The 23,738-nt window shown below is 31.0% G+C and overlaps 1 protein-coding gene across 17 annotated transcripts in view; it reads left to right on the forward strand.

Moving 5' to 3' along the window:
* Pde8 (phosphodiesterase 8) overlaps positions 1-23,738 on the forward strand; it is a 173,401-nt gene that overhangs the window by 88,448 nt on the left and 61,215 nt on the right. For 11 of the 17 annotated variants that reach the window (XM_088184954.1, XM_088184952.1, XM_088184955.1 and 8 more), the window contains one exon: positions 7,790-7,810. The exons of the other annotated variants lie outside the window; for them this stretch is intronic. In XM_088184954.1, the coding sequence (XP_088041080.1) occupies positions 7,790-7,810 (21 nt within the window). The remainder of the gene's footprint in view (positions 1-7,789; positions 7,811-23,738) is intronic. 17 annotated transcript variants of the gene reach the window in all.

Raw genomic sequence — 23,738 nt, forward strand, 5'->3', positions numbered from 1 at the left:
TTTATCATTGTTATTAATTGATTACGATGGGGGTCAGTAAAAACTCCATCGATGTAGAGCAGAGTAGTGTACCCAGCTGCAGCGCTGGAAAGACGAGTAGGTAGACTTATCATAGCAACCCAAACTCAATTTTGAACTAATGGCGTTTAAAATACGTACGGTGGTATGGTCCGGGTGAAAGCTAGGGGGTGTGTATCAATTTGTTGGAGCGAAAAGTTATTTAGAAATCGAAAAGCGTTCTCCTGTACGATGCGCATAAAAAACCATGGTTTTTTCGAAGAAATTTCATCAGCGAAATATGTATTTTGTTGAACGATCTCGAAATAGACGTCTCGAATGGGAGTTAATCGAGTTTTGCGTGACGACACAACAAACACACAACAAATAGGCCGAACAAACACGAGGGTTATTTATTAAATAAGCCAATATTATTCTATTACCTTTATATGGTATTAACTTTATTAATCTTGCGAGTTACTTTAGCTCATTGTGGAGCTTTTTATATCTTATATATGCGACTTAGTGCGATTTTAATAAAGCCATTCAACGTTTATATCTTAGAAAAAGTCAGGTGTTATATGTTGGAATTATTACTGGCATAAATTATAATAAATTATTACTTAAACGCGATAGATTTTTTTGGTGTTTATTCAGAGTTAATTTTCATGATTCAAAATAAATAATAAATAAAATCAATAGAATTAATTGATATATGCCTGATAAATTTACTAAAAACTGTGTGGTTACTTCCAGACTTATCTGAATCTTTTACATACAAGATTATATTAATTTCTTCTAGAAACACTGGTGGCTTTATGTGACAATATATTTAACAAATTTCATTGAGATGTCTTTTTAAGAATGCTTGATATTTTGTAGATAATAAATTGTTTTACCACAAAAGTAGAAAAGTTAATATTACATATTTTAAATTCGTTATATTGTTATACATATTTGTAACATATCAGGGAGATTTAAGTGAAATGTCAACCGTTCCGGCGCCGTCACTCTCAAACTGACAACGTAAATTTTGGAAAATGTTTTGACACATATCGCGTCGAATCCTCTCGATTTCTCCTTGAATGTTGTGGTGGTTTTTTAATGGGTCAACTTTATTGCCCCTCACCGCTTTTAATACATTTAAGTGTTTAGTATTTAGTATAACTAGTGAGAATTTTATTAGATTATATAACATATTGCGATAGACTATGATGGGCGAGATGTTTTCTCTGAACCGTGGTGGAGAAGCTGGCGCAGGGATGTTGTCGGTGGAAGATCCTCAGAGGTCTTGTAGTATAGTATAGCGGGGGTATATTTCTCTGCTACAGTGTTTATATGGTGAAGTCCCTCTCAGGATGTGAGCGCCCATGACAGTATGTTGCCTGTCGGGTAGCCACAATCATGTAGCGATCATCCAACCAATCGCCGCACTCACTTCTTAAAACACGCCTTTAGAAAGTGACATTTGCTTGATGAATATCTCCGAGGTGAATTGCGTAACAGAAATATTGTGGTATTACGGTGGTATTTGTCTTCCGTTGATATATTGTTTCCCATGACCGTTTGATAACAAATAAATATTCATTCAATGCACCTGAGAATCCTTGCGTGTTATTTATCAGGAAACCGTTTAGTTCAAGTCGTACAGAGAGACTTTGTGTAATGTTAAATAGTCACTTTTGGTCACAGTAATTACGCGAGTTTCATTAATAAGGCCCCCCCATAAACCTGTGTGGTCTCCACATTATATTTGTAAATATGCTTCAGCTGTATTAGTTTACTACAAATTTGTTAATTATTTTATTTTCATATTTCTATAGTAATTATTTTGTATTAAATACTATATTTTATTGATATATTTGTTTAATGTTCCAAAAAAATTCTAACCAATTGCAAATTAAAAATAAACATTTAAGTCGACGAGAAAGTCTATTTATTATTAAATTGATAATTTTGTCAAAAACGCGTAAATAAACACTCTTCAGCAGATTTTTGATCTTCTAATCAGTAATTTACTTCAAATTCTGTAGTGATTTTATTTTTGATAGCAATTTTTCACACTAAAAACTGACCCTATTTTTTTTAAGTTGTTCTATATTTTTAATTAAGTTTTCAATATTATATTTTTTTACATTTTTTTTACATATGGTACAATATTGCTTTACAAGATTTAATTTTTATATTGATTTGATAAATTAACATTAACATTTTCAACCAAACTGTAGACATAAAAACATATTTATCAAATTTTAATAAATATTTCTTAAAAGCAGGAATCTGAATTAATGCAGCAAAGGGAAGGCTTCTTAAATCGAAGACTAGTTTTACTGTTTCTAGCTTTGCTGAACATATTATTTTTAAAATAGGTATATGTAGGAATAGAGTGCGTAATCTATCTTTTTTAATTTACACTAAAGAAATTATAAGTTTGTTGGACTGTACCAAATAAAGTTATAAAGTTAAGATTCCTCTGAATTCACTTCGAAAAATTCAAACTATGGTTTTTATAACTAGAAAATGTACAATTGCTATATTCACGTAAAATAATTGATGGTATATAATTATACTTTTATACTCAATTTTAGTTCTTGTAACAAATTTAAAAGTAAAAAAATAAAGCCTAATAAACGTTCTATATTTGAAAATTCTGATCTGTTGAATAATTAATGTCGTTTGTACCTCATGAGATGAATCTAAAGTCGTATCAGCAATGATAGCCAAATATTTAACCTTCTCAATTTCTTTGGTAATTGCTTTTTAAACAAACAAACCGCAAATATTATTAAACACGTTTTATATTCTCATTGATAGATAATGATCCTGTATTCTCCTTTTTTCTTTTTGTGGAGCTAGAAGTTTTGAAACATGCTCTGCTAATATTGGATCATATTTACTAAAGAAAATTACTGTTATGAGGACTTTCAATGCGTGCCTCAGATCTAAAAAACTTCAGTTCTCTTTCGGAGAAGAGAAAAAAATATTAAATAGAACTCCTGCAGCTTCGTTTGGTTTCAATGTTTTGCATAATCATTAATATAATTTAGAAATATTTTTTTTTCTTTATCAGCTAAAGCTCTTTCTTTTATATGATTTTTTTCATAAAACATAATTATCTTTATGAGTAACAAAACTTTCGTGGGATTGTATAAATACATTTTAGCTACTCTTGCCCTCCCCTCCGATAGACCCTAAGCATTATAGCTATAATATATCATAGAAAATTAGAGTTCAAAATTAAAACCTAATCAACAATGTCTATAAATTAATATTTTTATACATAATTAGAAAACGTTTTCTATTCCGCAACATTTATCAATCGGATAGTTATAATTATATTTGTGACTATTAATGTTAAATATAGTTTACTCTTAATTGCTGTATTTTAAATTAAATTTACTATTTCTCTTTTTGTAACTCCCTTTTATTATTTACTGTAAAATGTGTCTTACTTATAAAACACAATTGTGTAACTAAGTAGGTCTTACAACTCTAAGTTATACATTTTATTTTGGGAAATAAATAAGTGTAACATTTTACACTGAAGTTGTTAATAGGATATGTAAGAAGGATAAAAAATAATTAATTTTAAAACATTTCTAAATAATTACATTAGGAAAATAATTCTTTGCCTCTTTTGTAGCGACCATATTTTTAATTAATAGCGCAAATTATTTGTTTCTATTTTGCCTTTCGTCAAAGTACCTATTGCTCTTAACTACCTTTGAAGTAATTAGTTAATATGTAACATTTCAGCCCAGATCATAAAAAAATTAACTGTTTTATTTTCAAGTGCTTTATTTATTTACTGAATAATGAATTTATGCTACAGATCCAATTAATATAAAACAGCCTTTATAATATTGTAGATATGGAATACATAATTATTTTAAATAATTTAATTTCAAGTAAAAAATTGTTTTTTATTGTTTTATTTTTAATGATTCAGTTACTTGTGGTATTATTACCGAATTAATTATCTGTTGATATATATTAATTTTTTTTGATAATCCGCTATTTGTGTTAAATATCGGTTTCATGTTCCCTACGGCGGCAAGCTTTCGTAATATACTGAGTAAATTCCAAGTATTTAACGCTTCACTTTTGAGAGATGAAGGCAAATTTTGTTTACGAGTTGTAAATATAATTATAAATAAAAAAATCGTGTTTTTAGGCCGTAGCGACTTTTAAGCCAAATAGAGCAATAATTATATAAATTTTGAAAACTAATGCTTAATATTTTTACTCTTACTACTGAGAAATACCAAGCGACTATTGATTGAGATGTTATTTTTGCGTTTTTTTATACATAGCTGGGGAATACTGAAGTGATAAATACATAATGAGCTACCTATTAAATTTTGCCGAAACGTAGAAAAAATGATGAGAATTTTTTTATTTAACGAAAAGGTGTTTAATAAGAAATGTTGTTTGTGTCACGTCGTGTGCCACGTAATAGATATATGTGACGTTTTTTGTTCGCACCCGAGATAAGCGTTTTCAGAAAGCTCTCCTGGAAACTTACTCTTTGAAATACAAGAGCGGCCCATAAATTATTCATAACTATGTTATAACGCACACGCAAATGTTCGCGCGTAAACATTTTACTTTTGCGAATGCGAAGACGAAATTTATTCATGAGGTGCTGTTCAGTTTGACGCCACCTATTATATTTTCAAGGTTCCCAAGGGAGCAGTCTGACGATTAGGACGTTTTCTTTTCTCTTGTGTCTGTGTGCAAATTTTGCACACGGAGTCGATCATTAGACTGGGCCAACAGGTGTGTGATTTTGGTGGTGGAGTCCTACCACCTGTTGCCGAACAACATTTCTCTCTGTCGGTCGGTTGCCACGTAAATAATTCCGAGTTTTATGGACTGCGGACGCCATTTACGTGCCGGGGGGGAAACGCACGTATGTTTGTTTCCGTGCACGTGTCGGATTTTCCTGTCGCAAGATTAAATAAAGTATAGGGGTGGGTTGGTAAGATTCGGAATGGATTGGATATTATTTGGTATGTACGTAACGTTGCTAATTAAACAACGTTCGCTGGAATAGCGCGCTACAAATGGTGATTAATTTTAAAGACAGTCTTATAATGACTAATTTAGAATTACGTATAAGGTTATAGACGAGGATTAAAATTGTATTTAAACAGAAAAGAATAATTATATAGCAGGAAGAAATACGGTCATGTAGACGATTACCGCAAGCCGCATACGGCTTGCGAGCCGTATGCGGCTCGTCATGCAATTTTATTATTTATGTTTTGCTGTATCATTAAAAAAATCTTGACAATTATCTTTTTTGAAATCAAAAGAGTTTTTGACTATCGAAAATTAATGAAATTATTAATAAAATTACTTTAAAATATTTCGTTGAATATAATAGCGATTTTTGTTAAAATTACTGCTTTACAATTTATACGCTTCATGTCTAAAGAAATATCGTTTTAGTTGGTAAATTTTAGTCTGAAAAATTCTGACTTAAATCTTCATTGAGTTACGTTTAATTTAAATACTATATTTTAATGTATTTTTATACTGTTAAATATTTAGGGAGCGTAACCCTAGGGGTGGTTGACCTCGTGGCCAATGAGACTCCTCGGTGAATCCTATTAGACAGTTTATTATTTTATATTTACAAGTTTGTTATGGACGAATACGGCGTGACGTTTCTCGTGATGTCGGAGTTCGTGCAGTTGATGATGCTCGGGATGGCTCAAGCTGCATGTGACAGGTGTCAGGAGTGTCAGGTGGGGGCGCGTATCTGGTTCCTCAGGAAGGCTGCTGGTAGATCGATTGCCGCTGATTCCGCTCTCTGGCGTCTGGTCTCTGTCTCGTGCCTCAGCGTCTCGTCTCTCGCTTGACTGCCTCGGGCTGTCTACCAAGGTCTTGTGTCCACTGCGGATCAACTGCCGTCTCCTCGTCGGAGTCCAGGCTTATATTCTTTTGGGGGATGCACCATTGCTGGCCAATTACGCTTGTGCGTCGATCTCCTAGCCAATCGCTGGAGTCGCTTCGTAGAATTCGAGAAATCGGATGTTGCATATTTGGAAGCGAGTTTTTGCTTGCTCCGACTTTCGAATTCTACGGAAAGGGTTTGCTGTTGTGATGATTAATTGCATCCGCACCGCACAAAAGGGATTCTCTTAATGACCCGTGTTGTGTGGTCAAAAGAAATCCCTCTTGTGCCATGATGTTTGTCTCATTGTTAATGGTGAACATTCTTGGTTACGGGCATTAACAATGAGACAATTGCCCTTTTTTTGTCCGTTACTATTCATGGTGGTCGCCAGTCGCCACAAATATATACTTTAAACTCCAGCAGTATAAAGTAAATATTATTCCTATTAAAGTAGGTTTGTACACTTTTCACATTATCGATTTATGCAAAAATTATTCTTTGTTATATCAATTACTAACTGGTACATCTGGATTACCAGAGGTTATCTTAGAACGCCTAATAATTATTAGTAAAATAAATTAAGTTTAACACTTACATATATTCCACTAAAGCACATTCGCTTATGATCTTGCAAGACTCTTGATTTTTTTAACTTTGTAAAATTTACGACAAGCGTGATTTCTTGAATTTGATTTAATGTTTTTTGTATTGATTTATACAGTAATTATTGTGGCTATAAACCATCTATATCCTTAACCCTGATACTGGCCATGCTCTCGTTTTGTTCCCAGATGTATCATATCCATGGTTACAGACGATGATTTTATTGAATTATGCTTTAAAGATACAAGTGACATTGTGCAATAAAATTATGCACGAGAAAAGCGTGCAACTCTTAAAATAAGTAACCTGTTTTTGTGATATTTTTTGTATTATTAATGAATTCATATATGAAACTGTTTGCAGTGATTATTAATGAATTTATATATGAAACTATTTGCAAAAACTAAAGGCGAATCATCGCAATTAGTTTTTGTGAAAAAACTCAATAGCATAATAGGGGTACCGATTTGGATTTAGAGATCTTATTAATTCAACTGGATCGACCCTTACATTTTTTATGCCCGCCCTATTTATTTTTGTTGTTGTTTTATCTATTTGTTTTTGAGAGCTCAATATTGAATCTATACAATAATATGGTAATTTAATATATCTAAATACATACCTACATAATATTATATTTAAACAAATTTACATTGATCTAGAAATTTGCAGCAGAACGTTCAAGGCATACTTTGTGAGTTTATAGTATAGATATATAATAGAAAAATAATGTTTAGTTTGTTTGAAGACTCGCTGAAGTGATTTAAAAATTTACCTATATATTAAGTAGTATAATTAAAAAAAAATGGAAAATCTTTGCGAACCCTTTTTTATTATACCTTGATCGGTAGATTAACTATATTTATAATTCATTACAAAAAATGTTGCTGTAAGTACACATATTATGCATATCGTACTCGTATGTGTTTAATAAACGATCTCGAATTTATCAGACGTTCACGTTATGTGGCTTAATAAAACTAATCACACACAGCACTTCAATACTACATCAATATCAATAAATAGTGACAGAAATACCTGTCTGAAATCGATTTTATAGCCTCGATGATAATAATGATAATTTATATATATTTATACACACTATATTCTATTTCGCTATAAGGGTTATCGGTTTAAACCGGTGTGATTTATCGCTGTCTGTTTCGTTATCGATCGCAAGTTTAAGTATATATATGATAATACTCCATTAAAACCATACATAAAATGCATATTTATATGATCGGATTGTGTGGCACATAACTGATGATTTTTATTTTCTTTCAGATGCTCAATCCATAAATTCAGGTAAAGTTTTTTCGTACGAAAAGTGTGTATTTTCATCCACGATACTGACCTTTTAATTTTCTTTGTGTACTTAACAACCCCATCATTGCATATCATTGCAATCGTATTGTGTTTTATTTGATTAATTATTATTTCCCACACGAGACCATTAGATTTGTGTTTATTAATAGATGTTGAATCCCAAGTAATTATTAGAGGCTTACGTATATTTAACATTTATTAACTTTAGCACGACGGTACAAAAACTATGGTAAAACAACAATGTATTGTCTGTAGTTTTGTATCGTTTGTAATTATGTAACACACGAGCGTATTAAAGCTTGCATTTTATTTCGTATTTCATTATAGTGTCATTTTTTGCATTGAACATGGGTTTATTCATTATTTCGTTCATTTTCACGCGAATGAAGTAAACATATTACATATTTGTGCATGCGTTTTTTTTATTATTTCGTATTTACGTTGTTATTATTGGTTCATCGGATATTTTTTACCGTTGAGGCCATGTGCATGTTTTATAAATATATATTCAATAGTATAGATTTTATTTTGTTATTATTGTCATATATTATAAAACGCAATGCTAAACATTTCTTATGCGTATCCAATATCGTAAAATATGATATTGTTATGCGTTTGTAATTTGAGCGCACTGTATCAGTTACGAACGAAAAAATAATGCTTTATAAATCTTTTATTATTTGCAAATTAAATATTTTTTATTAGCTGTTTTTATTGCCTTTTAAGAATAAAATATTAAAGCTTTGTTGACGCAGGGAGAATAATAAGAAAAGCAAAAGAAAATTATAAGAAAATTTGTATATTTATTTTAAAAATAACCGGCTTATTTAGATTTTAATATTTTTTCTCTTTTTGATAAGTCAGTCCTTAGTGTCTTATTCTTCATTTAATTAACTTTATATTTTTGAAAGGTAAACTAGTGGCTTCAGTCTTCCTTCGTTACTGGGGGACATACTTTTTAATAAGTTAATATTTATTTAGTGTAAACGTTTTAGTTTTGATCAGTGTGAATTTTAACATAAATAGATAATATTTCATTCTTTAAATAAGTGTTACTATTCAGTATACTCGTTACAGTTTCAATTATTATTTTTGTAAAGGATTATAGATAAAATATACAGTAGTGATCATTTGTATTTGATTTCAGTGGTATACAAAGTTTCGTGATTTTAATACAAAGTCAAGAAAAACAAATTATTTCCGTTTTGCGTTTAATGATAAATAATTAAAAATGATTAAGAACTCGTGAGATAGCTGTGAAAATTAATTGATGTAGTAATAGCGTGGGGAGTGAATAAACTCGAGATGTAGGTCCAACTTGAATTGTTTCTTAAAAGGCTTATTAAATTTGGGACTATTTTTATACTATTTGATAATGAAGGATACACTAAAAATACTGGCGTATACTTTTTTAACAACAATATAAAGGACGGAATAGCGTAGTCCGTAACTCGGACTAGTAACTCTAAGGTTGCGGGTTCGATCCCCGGCAGCAGCACTTGAATATTTTTTATTATAAAAATGCGCTATTATTAAAAAAATCGGCCTCAGCTGCAGTGTCATCTGTTACTTATAAATTATATTACACATAATTATTAATATAGATTTCACCGATTTCCAGACTTTCAGTCTGGTGGTTAATATTTACTTGTGCTTTCTAAAGTTCTTACCAGGCTATTCTTCAATTAATTGACCAATAGAAATCAGTTGAAGAATAAAAACTCATTTTGAGAACAATCTATTGTCGCAAAGATCCAACTTGAGTCTATTGTTGTTTCTATTAAAGCGTTGAAAATTTTCAAGAGAGTGCAGTCGATTTCAGATTTCTTTGACCCGCAGTCTTGTCCTCGATGCTGGAGTAATATTTCTACCATCTCGGTCGATATATTTTAGACAGGCCTTTCTTTACTAAGGATCTTGGTGTGGCGTTTGAGAAGCAGTGGAAATTCAGCCTTCAGATAGCAGATCGATAAATTACGCACTCATTATGACGCTCTACTCCGCAGCATACTGTAATATAGCATAATTAGTCAAAGTCCAGTGTATTTATATTTGAAAAAATACTGGTATTATTTATTCTTATTTCCCTGTGCTTTTTTTAATAGCGCTAGGAGATGTTTTATTTTCAACTCGCAACACTTTTGGTATTTGCTCAGAGACATAGTTGACAACCCTGCGGTGCTCGAGATGCTCGATCGCGTCCTCTGTTCTTCCTGTGGAGGCTAGGACGCTACACGCATGTTACTTCAGCGTGGGAGAGTAACGAGGAGGAGGAGGGACTCGAAGTTGCCTACGTATTTTGAGACGCACGGGGGTTCATGAGGGATGGAGCTGTGACTATGACTTTAATGCAAACTAACGAGATTCTGATCATAGAGCTCTTTAAAATAAATAGTATTACGGAGGGTGTGGACCGCTCTTTGGACGTAAAAATCCAGTTGCCCAGTCGATGGGATAGACTCGTAGGATCCCAATACTAATGGGCTTGTGCGATTGTTTTTGCTCGTTCTAGCACTCGCATGGTATTGGAACTTAAGAGTTAGTCTGGTGCCTAAGTGCTTTTGCTGGAGCTTGCACTAGGACTTGCATCGAGTTTTGAAAAGGATGCAACGTAGTCTCAGCTCTCCTATGGCAGTTGACCCATTTTCTCGTGCATATAAAGAGAGTTAGTTCAGTTCGTTTGGGACCTGTTGAGGTGATTTATGTTTATTCTCTTTTCGGCGAATAAAATAAAATTTTGTGTGACTTTTGTGCTTCCCGAATAATAATTTATTATAAACTTGAGGAGAAAAAAATTGAAAAAAACGTTATTGCAAAAAGGACTGAAATAAGTTTTTACTGACTCCAAATATGACTCAACTCAATTATTCAATTTGTTTTTACAATATGAATTATGCATTTAGTTAGCTAGTGAATCATTTTTTCGAAATTATGTTCCTAAAGGTTGAAAATAATCACTGTTTTTAAGCTAAAATTTAGTTATTTATATATATTATATTCAATTTTATTTTTATGGTACTCAAAACAACATTATTCTTATCAAATTTGTTGTTATTTAGGCAGAAATGATATTTATATCGATAAAATAAATGAAAACGTTTAATAAAACGCTTTTTTATTGTGTTTTTTGCAAGCTTAGTAAAAAAATATATTGGATTTATTTACTGAAAATGCTGGGAATTTAAGGATTGTGTTTTATTGCTTCGCGTGAAAAATTTCATTGCACGTGGTACACTAATAAGGCTTGCAGGATCGATAGTATTTTTTCTTTTCAAGAAGCGAGTATTTCTTGGTTTTATGAAATATTATATACATTTTTTGGAAGTGTTTTTTTAACGATTCAGCGCTACGTCGAGACGTAAAGTATTTACGAGAGCTGGAAAAAAATACACATATCTGGGAAGCTTTATCTCGCCGGCAATATCGTCGCGACGAATTTCTCTCTGACTTTTTTAACCATCCTTCTACCTGGTGCCGAAGAGGAACTTATTAAGGCCGCAAGGAGATCAAAGCCGAACGCCTGAATTTGAATAAAAATGTCGCGAATTCCGACGCTTGTGGGTTTTTAATAATTTCTCCTATTATGCATTCCTCGCAGGGCTTAAACATTCGTTTTGTGGGATATTTTTTATTTTTTTGCCGGCGGTAAAAATTTCATAAAAATTACGACGCTATTCATTGACGATTATATTATATTACGCCGATCGCTTCGTTTGACGCCGACTTAATGAAATTTGTCGATTATGAATTATGTGACGCGTGAATTTCTATAGATACTATAATGGTAATAAAGTACATTTTTTTATATAATAAAAAAATATGCATTTTCAAATTTTATTTAATCCAAGTAAAATGTTTTAAATTAACGGTCTTTGAAAACTTGCACCACCTCATTTTATGACGCAATTTCCTCAACGCTAAAGTGAAGCTTCTATTTTTCTAATAATCTTCATTCTCTTACATAAATAAAATCGATCATGCTTGCTACTATGTAAGCCATTGTATTTACGTGGTGATTTAGACGCTTTAAGCGCAACTAAATTTAGATTTAACAAAGCAAGATTAAAATGTAGACGGTGATGCAAGAGGTGCGGTGCATTCAATAAGTCATGCGTTTAATATCCTATTATTGCTTATCAACACATAATTATATTAAGTGTTACTCCAATGCATATATATACATATAATAGTTAAATCTAATACAAAACCAGTAAGACGATATATTTCCTTGTTTTAAACAGCTTCATAGATTGTTTAATAAATAATATTGATCTTATGACGCTTTCGAAGTAGGCAAAATCATTGCAAACGTATATTATAAAAAAATATTAAAGCCGTGGCGTCATAATTAAATATTCGTTTCTCTCATGATCACAAAAAAAAAGTCAGTTCAAAACATTTAAATGTTACATTTGTAGCCATAATATAGATAAATTACTGATGTTACTGGTTTTATTTATATATTATATTTATGTTTCAAATGAATATTGGTTGATTCATATTTTGTCTTCGGTCGTGTAACAGCTCCAAATTAAAAATAAATTCATTTACCATTTTGCACGTTCTAGTATACAAGGAAAAATATTTTTTGCTTCAACAAGTTTAGTTCCGGGAATATTTCGTTATGTTGTGTGTATAGTGAAATATTAAAGGTGAAGTGTAATGCGTTTAAAAACGAACAGGACAATAAATGCCAATTTGATTGATACTTGACATTGATTGAAAAACGATCGTATTTAATGAACATTTGGCATGGCTCTGAAAATATATTTTAATGGTAAAATAAATAATTCAGTGGAAAAAGCCTGAACATACTTTTCATCTTAAAACGTGGATATATGTATGCAGAGCTTTTTGTCATGTAACGCGGTGGAACGGCGTTCCGGCACCTTTTTCACGGTATTTTTACTGTTTCAAAAGCAATTGTTACTGAATACACGTGCGTAGCGATTGACAATCTGCGGAACATTTTATTTATTTTTTTACGTAAATATGACGTCATTGTTTTCATTTTCCTTATTTTTAGGTGAAAAAGTATAAATACAAGTTTAAAAATACAAAAAAAAACGGTTACACTAAAAAAAGTCCAAAACAATAACAGAAAATATGGAAATATATATTATATAATAGGAGCAAGGCCGAACTCAAAACGATTGGTCATATTGCTGGTTATTAGATTAAAAAAAACAATTTTTGCTCAAGAAATAAATGGGTGATCATTGCAAAAACTTTTGGAATTGAAATGACGATGAGAATGAAAGCTTCTAAAGAATGAGCTAACAATAAAATCACATATTCTGGGAAAGATAAAAGGTTACAAATTAGCTCATTTCTGCCAGATAAATGATATTTTACTAGTAAAAATATATATATCTACTAGTGAAAATGTATTTAAATATGATTTCACTGAAATTGCATATTTTAAAAATTATTTTCTGGATAGATTTTTTTATTTTTTTTAAGGGATAACTATAGAATTTCTGGTTTGGAATCAGGGATGTTTTTACTGCTTTTTTTAGGGAGAGGGTGACAAAATTTGGTCAGTCAGTGATCGTTTTATTTTTAAATATTATGATTTCATTAAAAATTCTAGTATTTCATTAAATGAATAATAATGGTTAATGTAGCATTTTTTGCTTAATGTTTTTTTTTACATCCTTTTATTTTTTTATCAATTATATGCTAGCAAAAAATATTTTTTTGGAGTCGAACCACAAGATATAGTCGGAGTTGGTAAAATTTTAAACGACTACACAGCTCTGATCTAAAACTTGTGTATAGTAATGATTATATGCTATTATTTGTTATTATTATAATTTTTTATGTTCTTCTACTAAGCAATGCTATTAATTTGTCGGTAGTAAAATTATTTTTAATTAGGTTTTTTATATTCTATTAGACACAACAGAATTAAAAAAAAAATAGGTCCCATTCATACTCACAATTCAATTGGTAATGTATCGTGCCGGTCTGTAAAATTCATTGTATACCATTTCACGATTAAGAACATAGCAAATAATCCTCGCTCCTCGCGTCCAATCCTTTAATCCCAGTTCTTTATTCTTCATCGAGTGCAAAAAGAACGCGACACCGATCGATGTATCGATCGCGCACACAAAAGGCATCCCCTACGAAACTTCTCGCGGCCACCCCTCGAGCCGTGAAACACAACAAAGGGGAACTTCCCCCATCGCCGTAAAGTAGCAGAAGTCTGCAAGTAAGCTTCTAAATCTTTAGCCACATAGCCAGTAAAGATTCAATAAACGGTAGCGTCTAGATATAACGAGGAAGCACGTATGAGAGTCACTTTTTATTTTTATGTAGTATATAATAATAATATATTACTTCCGTAGAGCAACACGACGTCGCGTCGGTTTGTGATGTATCTAGCTCTAAGGGTTTCGCGGTTGGGTGTATGGCACGGCCTTAAAAGCCCTATTAAATGCCGGTTTCTCCATCACACGCCTCCATCCGCACGTAAGCTCCGAAGCTCTCACTCGAAACCGACCAATAATACAAACACTGACGCAAGCCGGCTAATTTCAGACTTGATGGGCTCTCAGGCTGTGCCGAACGTGGCACAAGTGCTGGAACAATTATTTTCAATACCTATGTATTATATACTCTGGCAGCTTTGACTCGTGCCATTCAAAGAGCTTTTCCTATCAATTATCAATATATATAATTTCAATCAAGCATTTTTTCTGAATCCTACAATTCAGATTTTGTAAATTCCTTCTTTAGCCCTATGATAAACCCTGTCCTAGACTCGAAATCATAATCCTTCAGAACAAACGTAGGCTTTGACCTGGATACATACATAATACATAATAATGTTATTGTTTAATATAATATAGGCCGCTTCTAGTTTGGGTTTACAATGCGTGACAAGGAGTTGTGAACTATGTTATATTGTATAATATATACGAGCACTTCACATAGGATCTTAAACTTTAATTAATCACGTAAAAGTAGGCTTTTACAGAACAAGGCCTGAATATGACTAATCACGTATATGATTACGCAATTTACATAATTGACGCTATAGAGATACACATGTTTATCAGTACATACTTTTGCTTTTGTCAAGCATACTATAATTGGCGTAATTTATTTTTGTGGGTGCTTCTCAAAGTACGGATTTGAGGAAAATTAGATGTTTAACAACTAGACAAAAGTTTTCAATAATAAAAATTTTGACTCAACTCTAAATTCTCTAGTCATTCTTCTTTCGGAAAGGTGCGTTTTTAACTTGGTCCAGCTCAATCGGTGGGATTTTTGCCTAAGCGAGGAATGAAGCGAATTATTAAAAGCGATAGAAATTAGTTACTGCACGAATTTAATTTCTAAATATAAATAAATGTACAAAACAGTAATGGTTTTTGATAATAATATATTCGTATAACATAAATAGGGTATAAAATAGAAATATCTTACTATCAGTGTATATAAAAAAAGTAAAAAATTTTGACTAATATCAACTAGTTTTTGAACTTTCGAAAATTGAATTAAAAAAAACTACTTTATTTCACTGAAATAATACAATTAGGAAAATCATATCTTAAAAATAATGTTGTCTAAATTTTCACCATCCTGTCGCTGGCATTCCTCGAATCTGGCACACTGACACAAAGCACGTGGGCTGTTGGCTCCTGACGAATATTCGCCATAAGGTGGGTTTTGTGGCTGTTTAATGCTAGTAAACACGGCTTTTGAGATTAGTCTATAAAACAAATCTGCGCTGCGGGGAGGATAGTAGGGTTTAGATGTCACCTATATGCGATATCAGTTTGTTAAAAAACATTTCTTTCACCTCCGGTCTAGTCCTCTGACCGTATCCTGGGAATTGCTGAAATTGAGACTAGAAAATCTCTCTCAGTATCTTAACATATTCTTCAGAATTAGCGGTAACAAAATTAACACGTGCGTTTTTAAATAAATAAGGACCGATAATGCCATTTTATAAAATAGCCACCCAAACTGTCACTGTTAGCGAGTGAAAAGGCCTTTGGTGTTTGAGTTTGAGGTTCTCCCTGATTCAGAAACTGCAATTCTGATTTTAAAAGTTTCCAGTTTTAAAGTTGATCTTGGTATCGCTATAGCAGCAGCACGCTTGCGAGTCGACAAGCCCGGATCTTCTCGTACAGACTCGTTAATTTTTGCGACGTTTTCTTCGCTTCTCCTGCTTCGTTGCCGCCAAGTTTTTTCTTATTTAGCATTGAACTGGTCTCCTTAAACTTCCTAAGCCACAATTAAATTAAAATAAAATTCTGACATTGATTCAAACTGTGTAATCAAAAGTAAGCGTGAAAAAGGAGCCAAACAATCACATAATAATTTTTGTTTATGTAAAACTGTTTTACGCAGAACGCGCGTTATTCCCCCGTGAAGCGATCCATTGCGACTAAATTTCCAAAAAATAGATTATTTTACGTTGTCACCCACGCGTTTCTCCTGCTCTCAGTTTTCTTCTTATTTAGCATTGAACTGGTCTCCATAAACTTCCTGAGCTACGACTTAATTAAATTAGCACTCGGATACACCGTGTAATCGGTAGTGATCGCAAAACAGACTTGACACAGAACGCGCGTGTTCATTACATATTAAGAATAAGATTTTTTTAATTTATTGAATATAGCTCAGATATTCTACGATGTTTTTTTTATTCTAAGGTAGCTTCTCACTTTATTTTTACTTTGTTTATCTGTATGAAATATTTTTTTCTAATCTTATGTTGTCATGACTAGGCGTTTTGGTACCTTGATATTTTTCATTGAGAAATGAGAATTTTTATTTTCACTTTTAGATTTTCTCGATAATTCTCGAGAAATTTTGATAAATACAAAAACATTATATTATTGTAGATATGATTTTATGTTTAAAATATCTTTACTGTTTTTATTTATATAATATTTTTTTGCCAATACATAAGCATGTAAATTATATTATTCATAGTAATTATACCATGAGAAATGGTTTAACATTTATCATTTATTAAAAAATAATAGTGGATACATTTTAACACATTATTAGTAAAATAACTTTTTTTAAAGTGCATACCGTCATAAAATAGAATCCTTGTTTACTTTATTATGAATTTTTTGGTGGAAAAAAACTTAATTGAAAAAAAAAACAAAAAAAAAATGAAAAAATCAAAGTAAAGATAGGACCGATTAGAGTAGATGTCAAGTATACTAAGCAATCATATTTTAAACATTTGGCATGGACATACCCTTTTTTATGCAGCTATAAAAAAAGCAGCAAAAAATATTCCTACAGATTTTATTTTTAATAAAAAATTTACCACTGCAAATAAAAAAATATTATGAAGTGAAAATATATAATATGTAACGATATGAAATCTAAGAAATCAATTTACTTTATAGATCATCGTTGAGGCAATCGTTCTATTTTTTTGGCTCGTCCCATAGCCCATTTTTTCTGTAGCAAATATTTTGTTAATCCTTAAGAAGCCCTGAATGCTTGTATTCTTTCAACGTGTCTTGCAAATCTTAGTCTTTGTGATTTATAAAAACTGGTAAGATATTATTGCTTAGTCAGCTCCTCCAGCTAGTAATCTATTCTGATCCTCTCTACGTTTTTGATGAGTCAATATTTTTACTCAGGATCTTTCACTCAAAAGATTCTAGTTTTAAAATTAATGAATGATAATGAAATTAAAGCTTAATATCATATTCACGTGATTTTTATATTGTCTGTCATATGATACGTATTTGGTCAAAAGCTGCATTGATACTCATCTATTATCGCTTCACGATAATTTTGAAGCCTTTTGTGCAGCACTGCTAATAATACTATGTAAGCTCCTCTATCGGATTATCGAACCCTTTCAAAAGTTATATTGAATTTAATATCATGGATAATACAAATTGCACTTTTCTGGGGAAGCTAGAAATTTTTTTTTAAAATAATTATTTTTATTTATACGTGTAAATAATCTAGTTTACTTCTTGTGTACTTGAATATTAGGTATACAAATTGCTATATCGTATTCGTTTTAACTATTGTTTTTATTAAAAAAGTTAAAGAAACCAAAAATAAATTTTCGCACAGGTCACATGAAAAGCTAGTATTTATTTTTATGTTTTATAATTAATGGGTCTAAAATTGTATCGGACACGTGTTTATTCGTAAAAGGGCGTGTGGTTTTTTTAGGAGAAATGTGGTAGTTTCTATCACGTGCACCCTTTTCATAATATTCAATGGTCCTTTAGGAGCCCGCCATATCGCTCACTTTATTAAGTCGCAACCGCCAATTCTCAACCACGTAACTCGAAACACATTTTCCGATTCGCGTGCGTATGAATAATTTATAGCGCGTCCACCGACCTTACCCACATGTGTGTGCAAAATTATTATAAGTACGTAGGTATGTATTGTTTCACGTGACACAGAAACGCGTGAACCGTGCGTCTATAACCCTTTTTGTATAGGACCAAATTAAGAAAATCAACAATCTCCTTCGATGTTTACCAACCGAGTCGCAATAGACGCTACGAATGTACAAAGCGACTCCGTCGGAGCATTTTGTGTAAGATTGTGTCTTGTTAAAGAGAGATAATTCTGGTTAATTGAGATGGTTTTAGAGTACTGTTTATTTTTAGTTGAAATATATAGCTACAGCTTCTCATTCAAAGACAATTTGTTGTTATTTAATATATTATTATTCAAAATCATTTTGCTTTGTTTCAATTAATTCACATTTTGTAACATGTTGCTTAAAATATTGAACAATGATTAATAGTCAAGATGTTTTCTCAATGAAAATATTTAATTTACTTAGTTAAATAAATTACTGCAATAGTATATTTTATAATCTTTTCCCTATTAAGTTGCAATGATTTATAGTAAAACAATATAACATTTTGCTCAGTAGCTTTCTTTTTGTTTTGTACTTGGTCTTTAGTATACTGACCATCAAAGGAGCTGAGTGCTCAGATTGAATATCGATTGTCGAAAGAATATTTCACCCCTTCGGGGATTCCTAAAGGGTCCAACTTGGGCTTTCTGCTCTTCGTGTTAATTATCTTATATATGTATAATTGTTCTAAGGTGCTTCCGCTTCCGCTTCCGGACTCGCAAGCCCGTCGGCTGACAAAACCAGTAGATTGACAATCCTAGCTCATTTCTCGAACGGCTTGTAACGTATTTAATTAAGACGAAACGAACGACCAATCAAAAATAGTAATTAAATACAATTTGAAACGGTCTATATTTACATACAAAAACGAAATAAGCAATATATTAAATGAGTACTTGTGACGCTTTTGTTCTGAGCGTTTCCGAGCAATCACAAAATATGTAGAATTAAAATAATTAATTTAAAAAAAAGACGGCCTACGAAAAAAAAAAATTCATTCGATTTAACATGTTCGGATCTTCAAATTAACTAAGTACGTTTTAACCATGAAAATATAATATATACATATAATATATAAATATAATATATGCATTGATTAAAGCTTATATATGTTTAAAAAACATTTTTTTGAGCAGCTTAAAAATAGTCGTATCTACATATCTCATAATTTAAATTTAAAATTACCAAGTTTGGTTCACCGCACCAACTGGCTCATTTATTTTGGTGACCGACTGGCGATAGCTCGCCAAAACGTCAGTTTTCGCTGGCTGTTTAGTCTACGGTAATGCAGCATTTGCAGCATGCGAACTGCAAATCTGACATCATTTTTACCTTTGGCTATGTTCGATTCTTTTTTAATCAATATTAACTATTTTGCTGTTAAGCGTTATATTACAATTTTTGGGGTGGTGAACTATTCATTCATTGTTTTGACTGTTGTTTTGCTTAAGGCTGATATTGGTAAACCATTGTCTATTCGATAGTGCCACATATTTCTCAGTATATATTAGAACAAGTCAGTCGAAGTCTAATCTATAGTCATACTTCGGGGAGAATATGTTTAAACCTGTTTATAGGGTATGCCAACAGCTTTTAATATTTCTGAAACCTTGATTTGCCAATCTGCAATGATGATATCATGAATTAAACTGCTGAATTTTTCAGTCATAAGTTACAGATCTTCCACTATTAGGAAGATCTTCAATGCTTGCACGAATAAAAATGTGTTTGCCATGTCCTTGCCAATTTGCTCCTCATCAGATCTTATTTATTTTAATTTATAAAAACTCCATATTTAATGAAGAGCAGTTTGGCGTACCACAGATACTAATACTTAATCTGGACTCGAAGAGATTCAGATGTAACAATACTAAAAATATCATAATACAAAATGATTGTTTAAGACAACCATCTGACTTTGTTCAGTGAGATACGACTATTTAAGTTTGCATGTAAAGTTCATCTATAGATTTTATTTTGATATCAAGTTAGGCGAATAAAGTGATGATGGTACAGATCTGTTTTATTAGTTACATACCCCATCTATAGCAAAGGTTAAAAAAAACACAAGCTTATCCAGGAACTAAATTGCCTAACATCTTATCAGGCGTGATGCGAACTTCTTTATCTGAAAATTTGTATTTCAACATTTGAATGAGGTATGTATGACCGAGATGTCTCATGATTGATACGAATGTTTATTTTATGTGTATATTTTTTTTATGAGCAATACGTGCGTCGACATGTCAATTAGTACGCAGGTGTTATGTTTGTTGAGGAGAGCATGCGCGTCCAAAGCGTATCATCCATTTACGATAGATTTTCTTGGATTATGAAACTAATAATCACTGAGCTGTGAACGATAATCTTGTAACGTAAGAAAACCATTAGCAAATTGTAAGATATATAATATTGTATTTATATATATGTATATATATATATATATTTTAATATTCTTTTACGACTAAACATAAATACAATTAATTTGTTTTTGTATATATTGTTAAAGGAACAGTTTTAAAATCGATTTAATTTTTTTAAGAAGAAAACTAATGATTTAGTTATAATAAAGTGCATTATTTCACATTTAAGTAGAAAAAGTAACAAGAGTATTATAGTACAAATTTAGGTGTCTAAATAATGCTGGCGCATTTCTTCTTTCATTCGAACGCTTTATCATTTCTTGTTATTTATCTTAAGACTATGAATATATTTTATACCGCTAGGAAAATCAAATTGTTCTGTAAATACTCTTAATTTAGGTTAAATTTATAAATATAACTAAATATTTCATAGGCAATTGTATTTCGGTTGTATTCGTATATAGGAGAGTGATAAATCTTTGTGTTTTGCGTTGCTTGATTTATAGTTATTAATTTAGGAGTCCTCGTTTGATATTATTAGTATGAAAGAGCATAGTTTGTCAGTGTTGTATTATTTGCATCCATTATATTTAAATTCAAATCAAATATAATTAACAGTGTCAAACGCTTATCTATGACCGTGAGATCAAGACAGAGGTTATGCATCGAGGTTGAAGACGCTTCTTGATGTATTGACTTATGAGTAAAGTTTTAATATTTCTCAAAGGTTATAAACACATGGAAAAAATAACTTACCTATAAAAGCGATGCTTTTTAATTTTTTCTGTAAATCTCCATTTTTTAAGAGTAGGAAAATTTTCGAACCTATATAATAATTTTTTAAAAATTATATTATACAACACTGCACATTATTAGCTCAATGCGTTACAACGAAGTAAACACAAAATAAACCCGACTAAAATCTTAGTCAAATAAATTAGTGACATAAATTGATATTATAGTTTCAATCTATATATGTCATTATGCACGATCTACTTCAATTTAATTGTAATTGTTCATTCGTGAGATTAGGAAAACATAGGAAAAGCTAATCTGCGATGATTGATCAGAACTATATTTAAATAATTTTCACTAATTACGATCTTTCAGACACGATAGAAATTTTAGATAGTAGGGTTCATATGATATTCAAACCCAGTTATATTTGCTGTAAGTTACCGTTAGTATAACACTGGTTTATCGTGCTAGTATAAATAAAAATAAGGTTACTACTGATAAAAACAGTCGAAAAGTTTGCTGTTATTATCTTTTTATTTTAATTTTAATTAACATTTTTAAGGTCTGGTGTAGTTATAAAGTCAAGTCTAAATATGTACTACAATTTCCTGGTATAAATAAAATAGTCGGATATTATTTGAGGTATATACATATATGTAGGGAATTTTTTAAATCATCCATAATCGTGCTGTTGTGTACTATTTTTTTTAACTATTTTTTATTATAACAATGCAGGTAGTTTTTATTTATAATGTACCGCTGCAATATTTACAGTCTAATTGCGTCCATTTTGGTATGTAAATTTTAACTTCTTATCTCTATATTATTCTAACAGCTATTGCCATAATAACTGACAAACGGCAAACAAAATAATGAAAAATGTTATTGCCGAAATTTCAGAAATTACTCATATTTCCAAGATAATGTTATCTCTTTTGCATCAATATAAATAATGTTTCGCATTAAGTTTGTCTAAAGTAGTTTATTATCTTAATATGCTTTTGGGCATACTGAATGTTAGTCTTTTCAGCAGTGGGTTTAATTCAAATTAAACTTTGTACTAATTTAGATTTTAAAAACTAAAGCACTTTTAAGTTTATTTATACTCTAGAATCATGTTTATATATAGCTGTATTCATTATTATAATAATAGTGTTGTATATTATATTTTAATAATTTATCCTTCATAACGTAATATATTTTTAGATATCCAAATGGTTAAATTGAACGAAATTTGGGAAATCTAATAATTATATATGTTCATGTATATATATATATATATATATTTGTTCGATATAATTAAACAGTTAATTATCGTCAAACGTGAGGTTGATAATAGGTACTATTTTGGGCTCTAACGCAGATTTTGGTTATATCATACATTATTATTGTATATGATATTACAATATAATGAAATACGTTGTTCATTGTTTAGTGGTTAATTTGTGGATTTTCGACGAAAGTTTGGGAACATCTGTCTATTTATAACATGAGCTTTACGACGGCAGTGGCGTCCGACGCTTTGTCACGATGTCAAATACAACAACTGCTATTTATTGCTTTCATAAATTTCGTATGAATATCCAACTGTAGATATTTAGACTTTGATTTATTTAGGCGTGACCTAGTAGTTGAATTTTTAAATCTAGCGATCATTTTTAATTCTTTGGATTAGATTAAATTTTGATAAAATTTGATAAGCCATCGGTTATTTGTTTACGCGTTTTTTGCTCTTGAATATCATAGTGTAGTAATTGGAAAATAAAATAAAGTGGAACGAACCGAGTCGTAGTGTCCCATCATCTTTCTTTTGACGCGGCTAAGAAAAATTGTTTATAATTTAATATAAGCGTCGGTCGGGTATTATTTGGAACCTTGATTCTGTTTTTCGACTGCTTTTTTATGCTTTTGCTGACGCAAGATCATTTTTTTCACTTCCAAGTAGAAAATACGCGCGTTTTCGGACCGTCGGACGATAAAAGCATAATTTACATTGTTGAATGTGTTTCGTGTTGTGTTTTTTTATAAAAAAATATTTAAAAAATCATTATGCTAAAATGCAAAAGAATAAATATACAAAGAGAACAGTATCCTGCAATCGTATGTGTACCTATTTTATAAACTTGAATGTGACACAGTATATTAAATGTTAAACTATACTTGAAACAACAGCATGAATAGTCATTTTACGATGAAAAATAAAGATTATACAAAAAACATTCCCACGCGTTTATTTTTCAGAATGTTATACTCGTTATATACTTTAATTTACATACAGATCGCGAGTGCCAGATGGTTTAGAAGTTAACTTTGCTCAGTCTGGTTTTTATAAATAATCAAAATGTATATGATACATTATAAGTAATAAAAATAAACTTTTACTGTAGCTATTTTTAAGCAAAATTAATTTTTATAACTATGTTAA

Source organism: Plectrocnemia conspersa, unplaced genomic scaffold, assembly GCF_051122295.1.
Source record: "Plectrocnemia conspersa isolate PC_06_02 unplaced genomic scaffold, ASM5112229v1 ptg000004l, whole genome shotgun sequence".
Taxonomy (NCBI): domain Eukaryota; kingdom Metazoa; phylum Arthropoda; class Insecta; order Trichoptera; family Polycentropodidae; genus Plectrocnemia; species Plectrocnemia conspersa.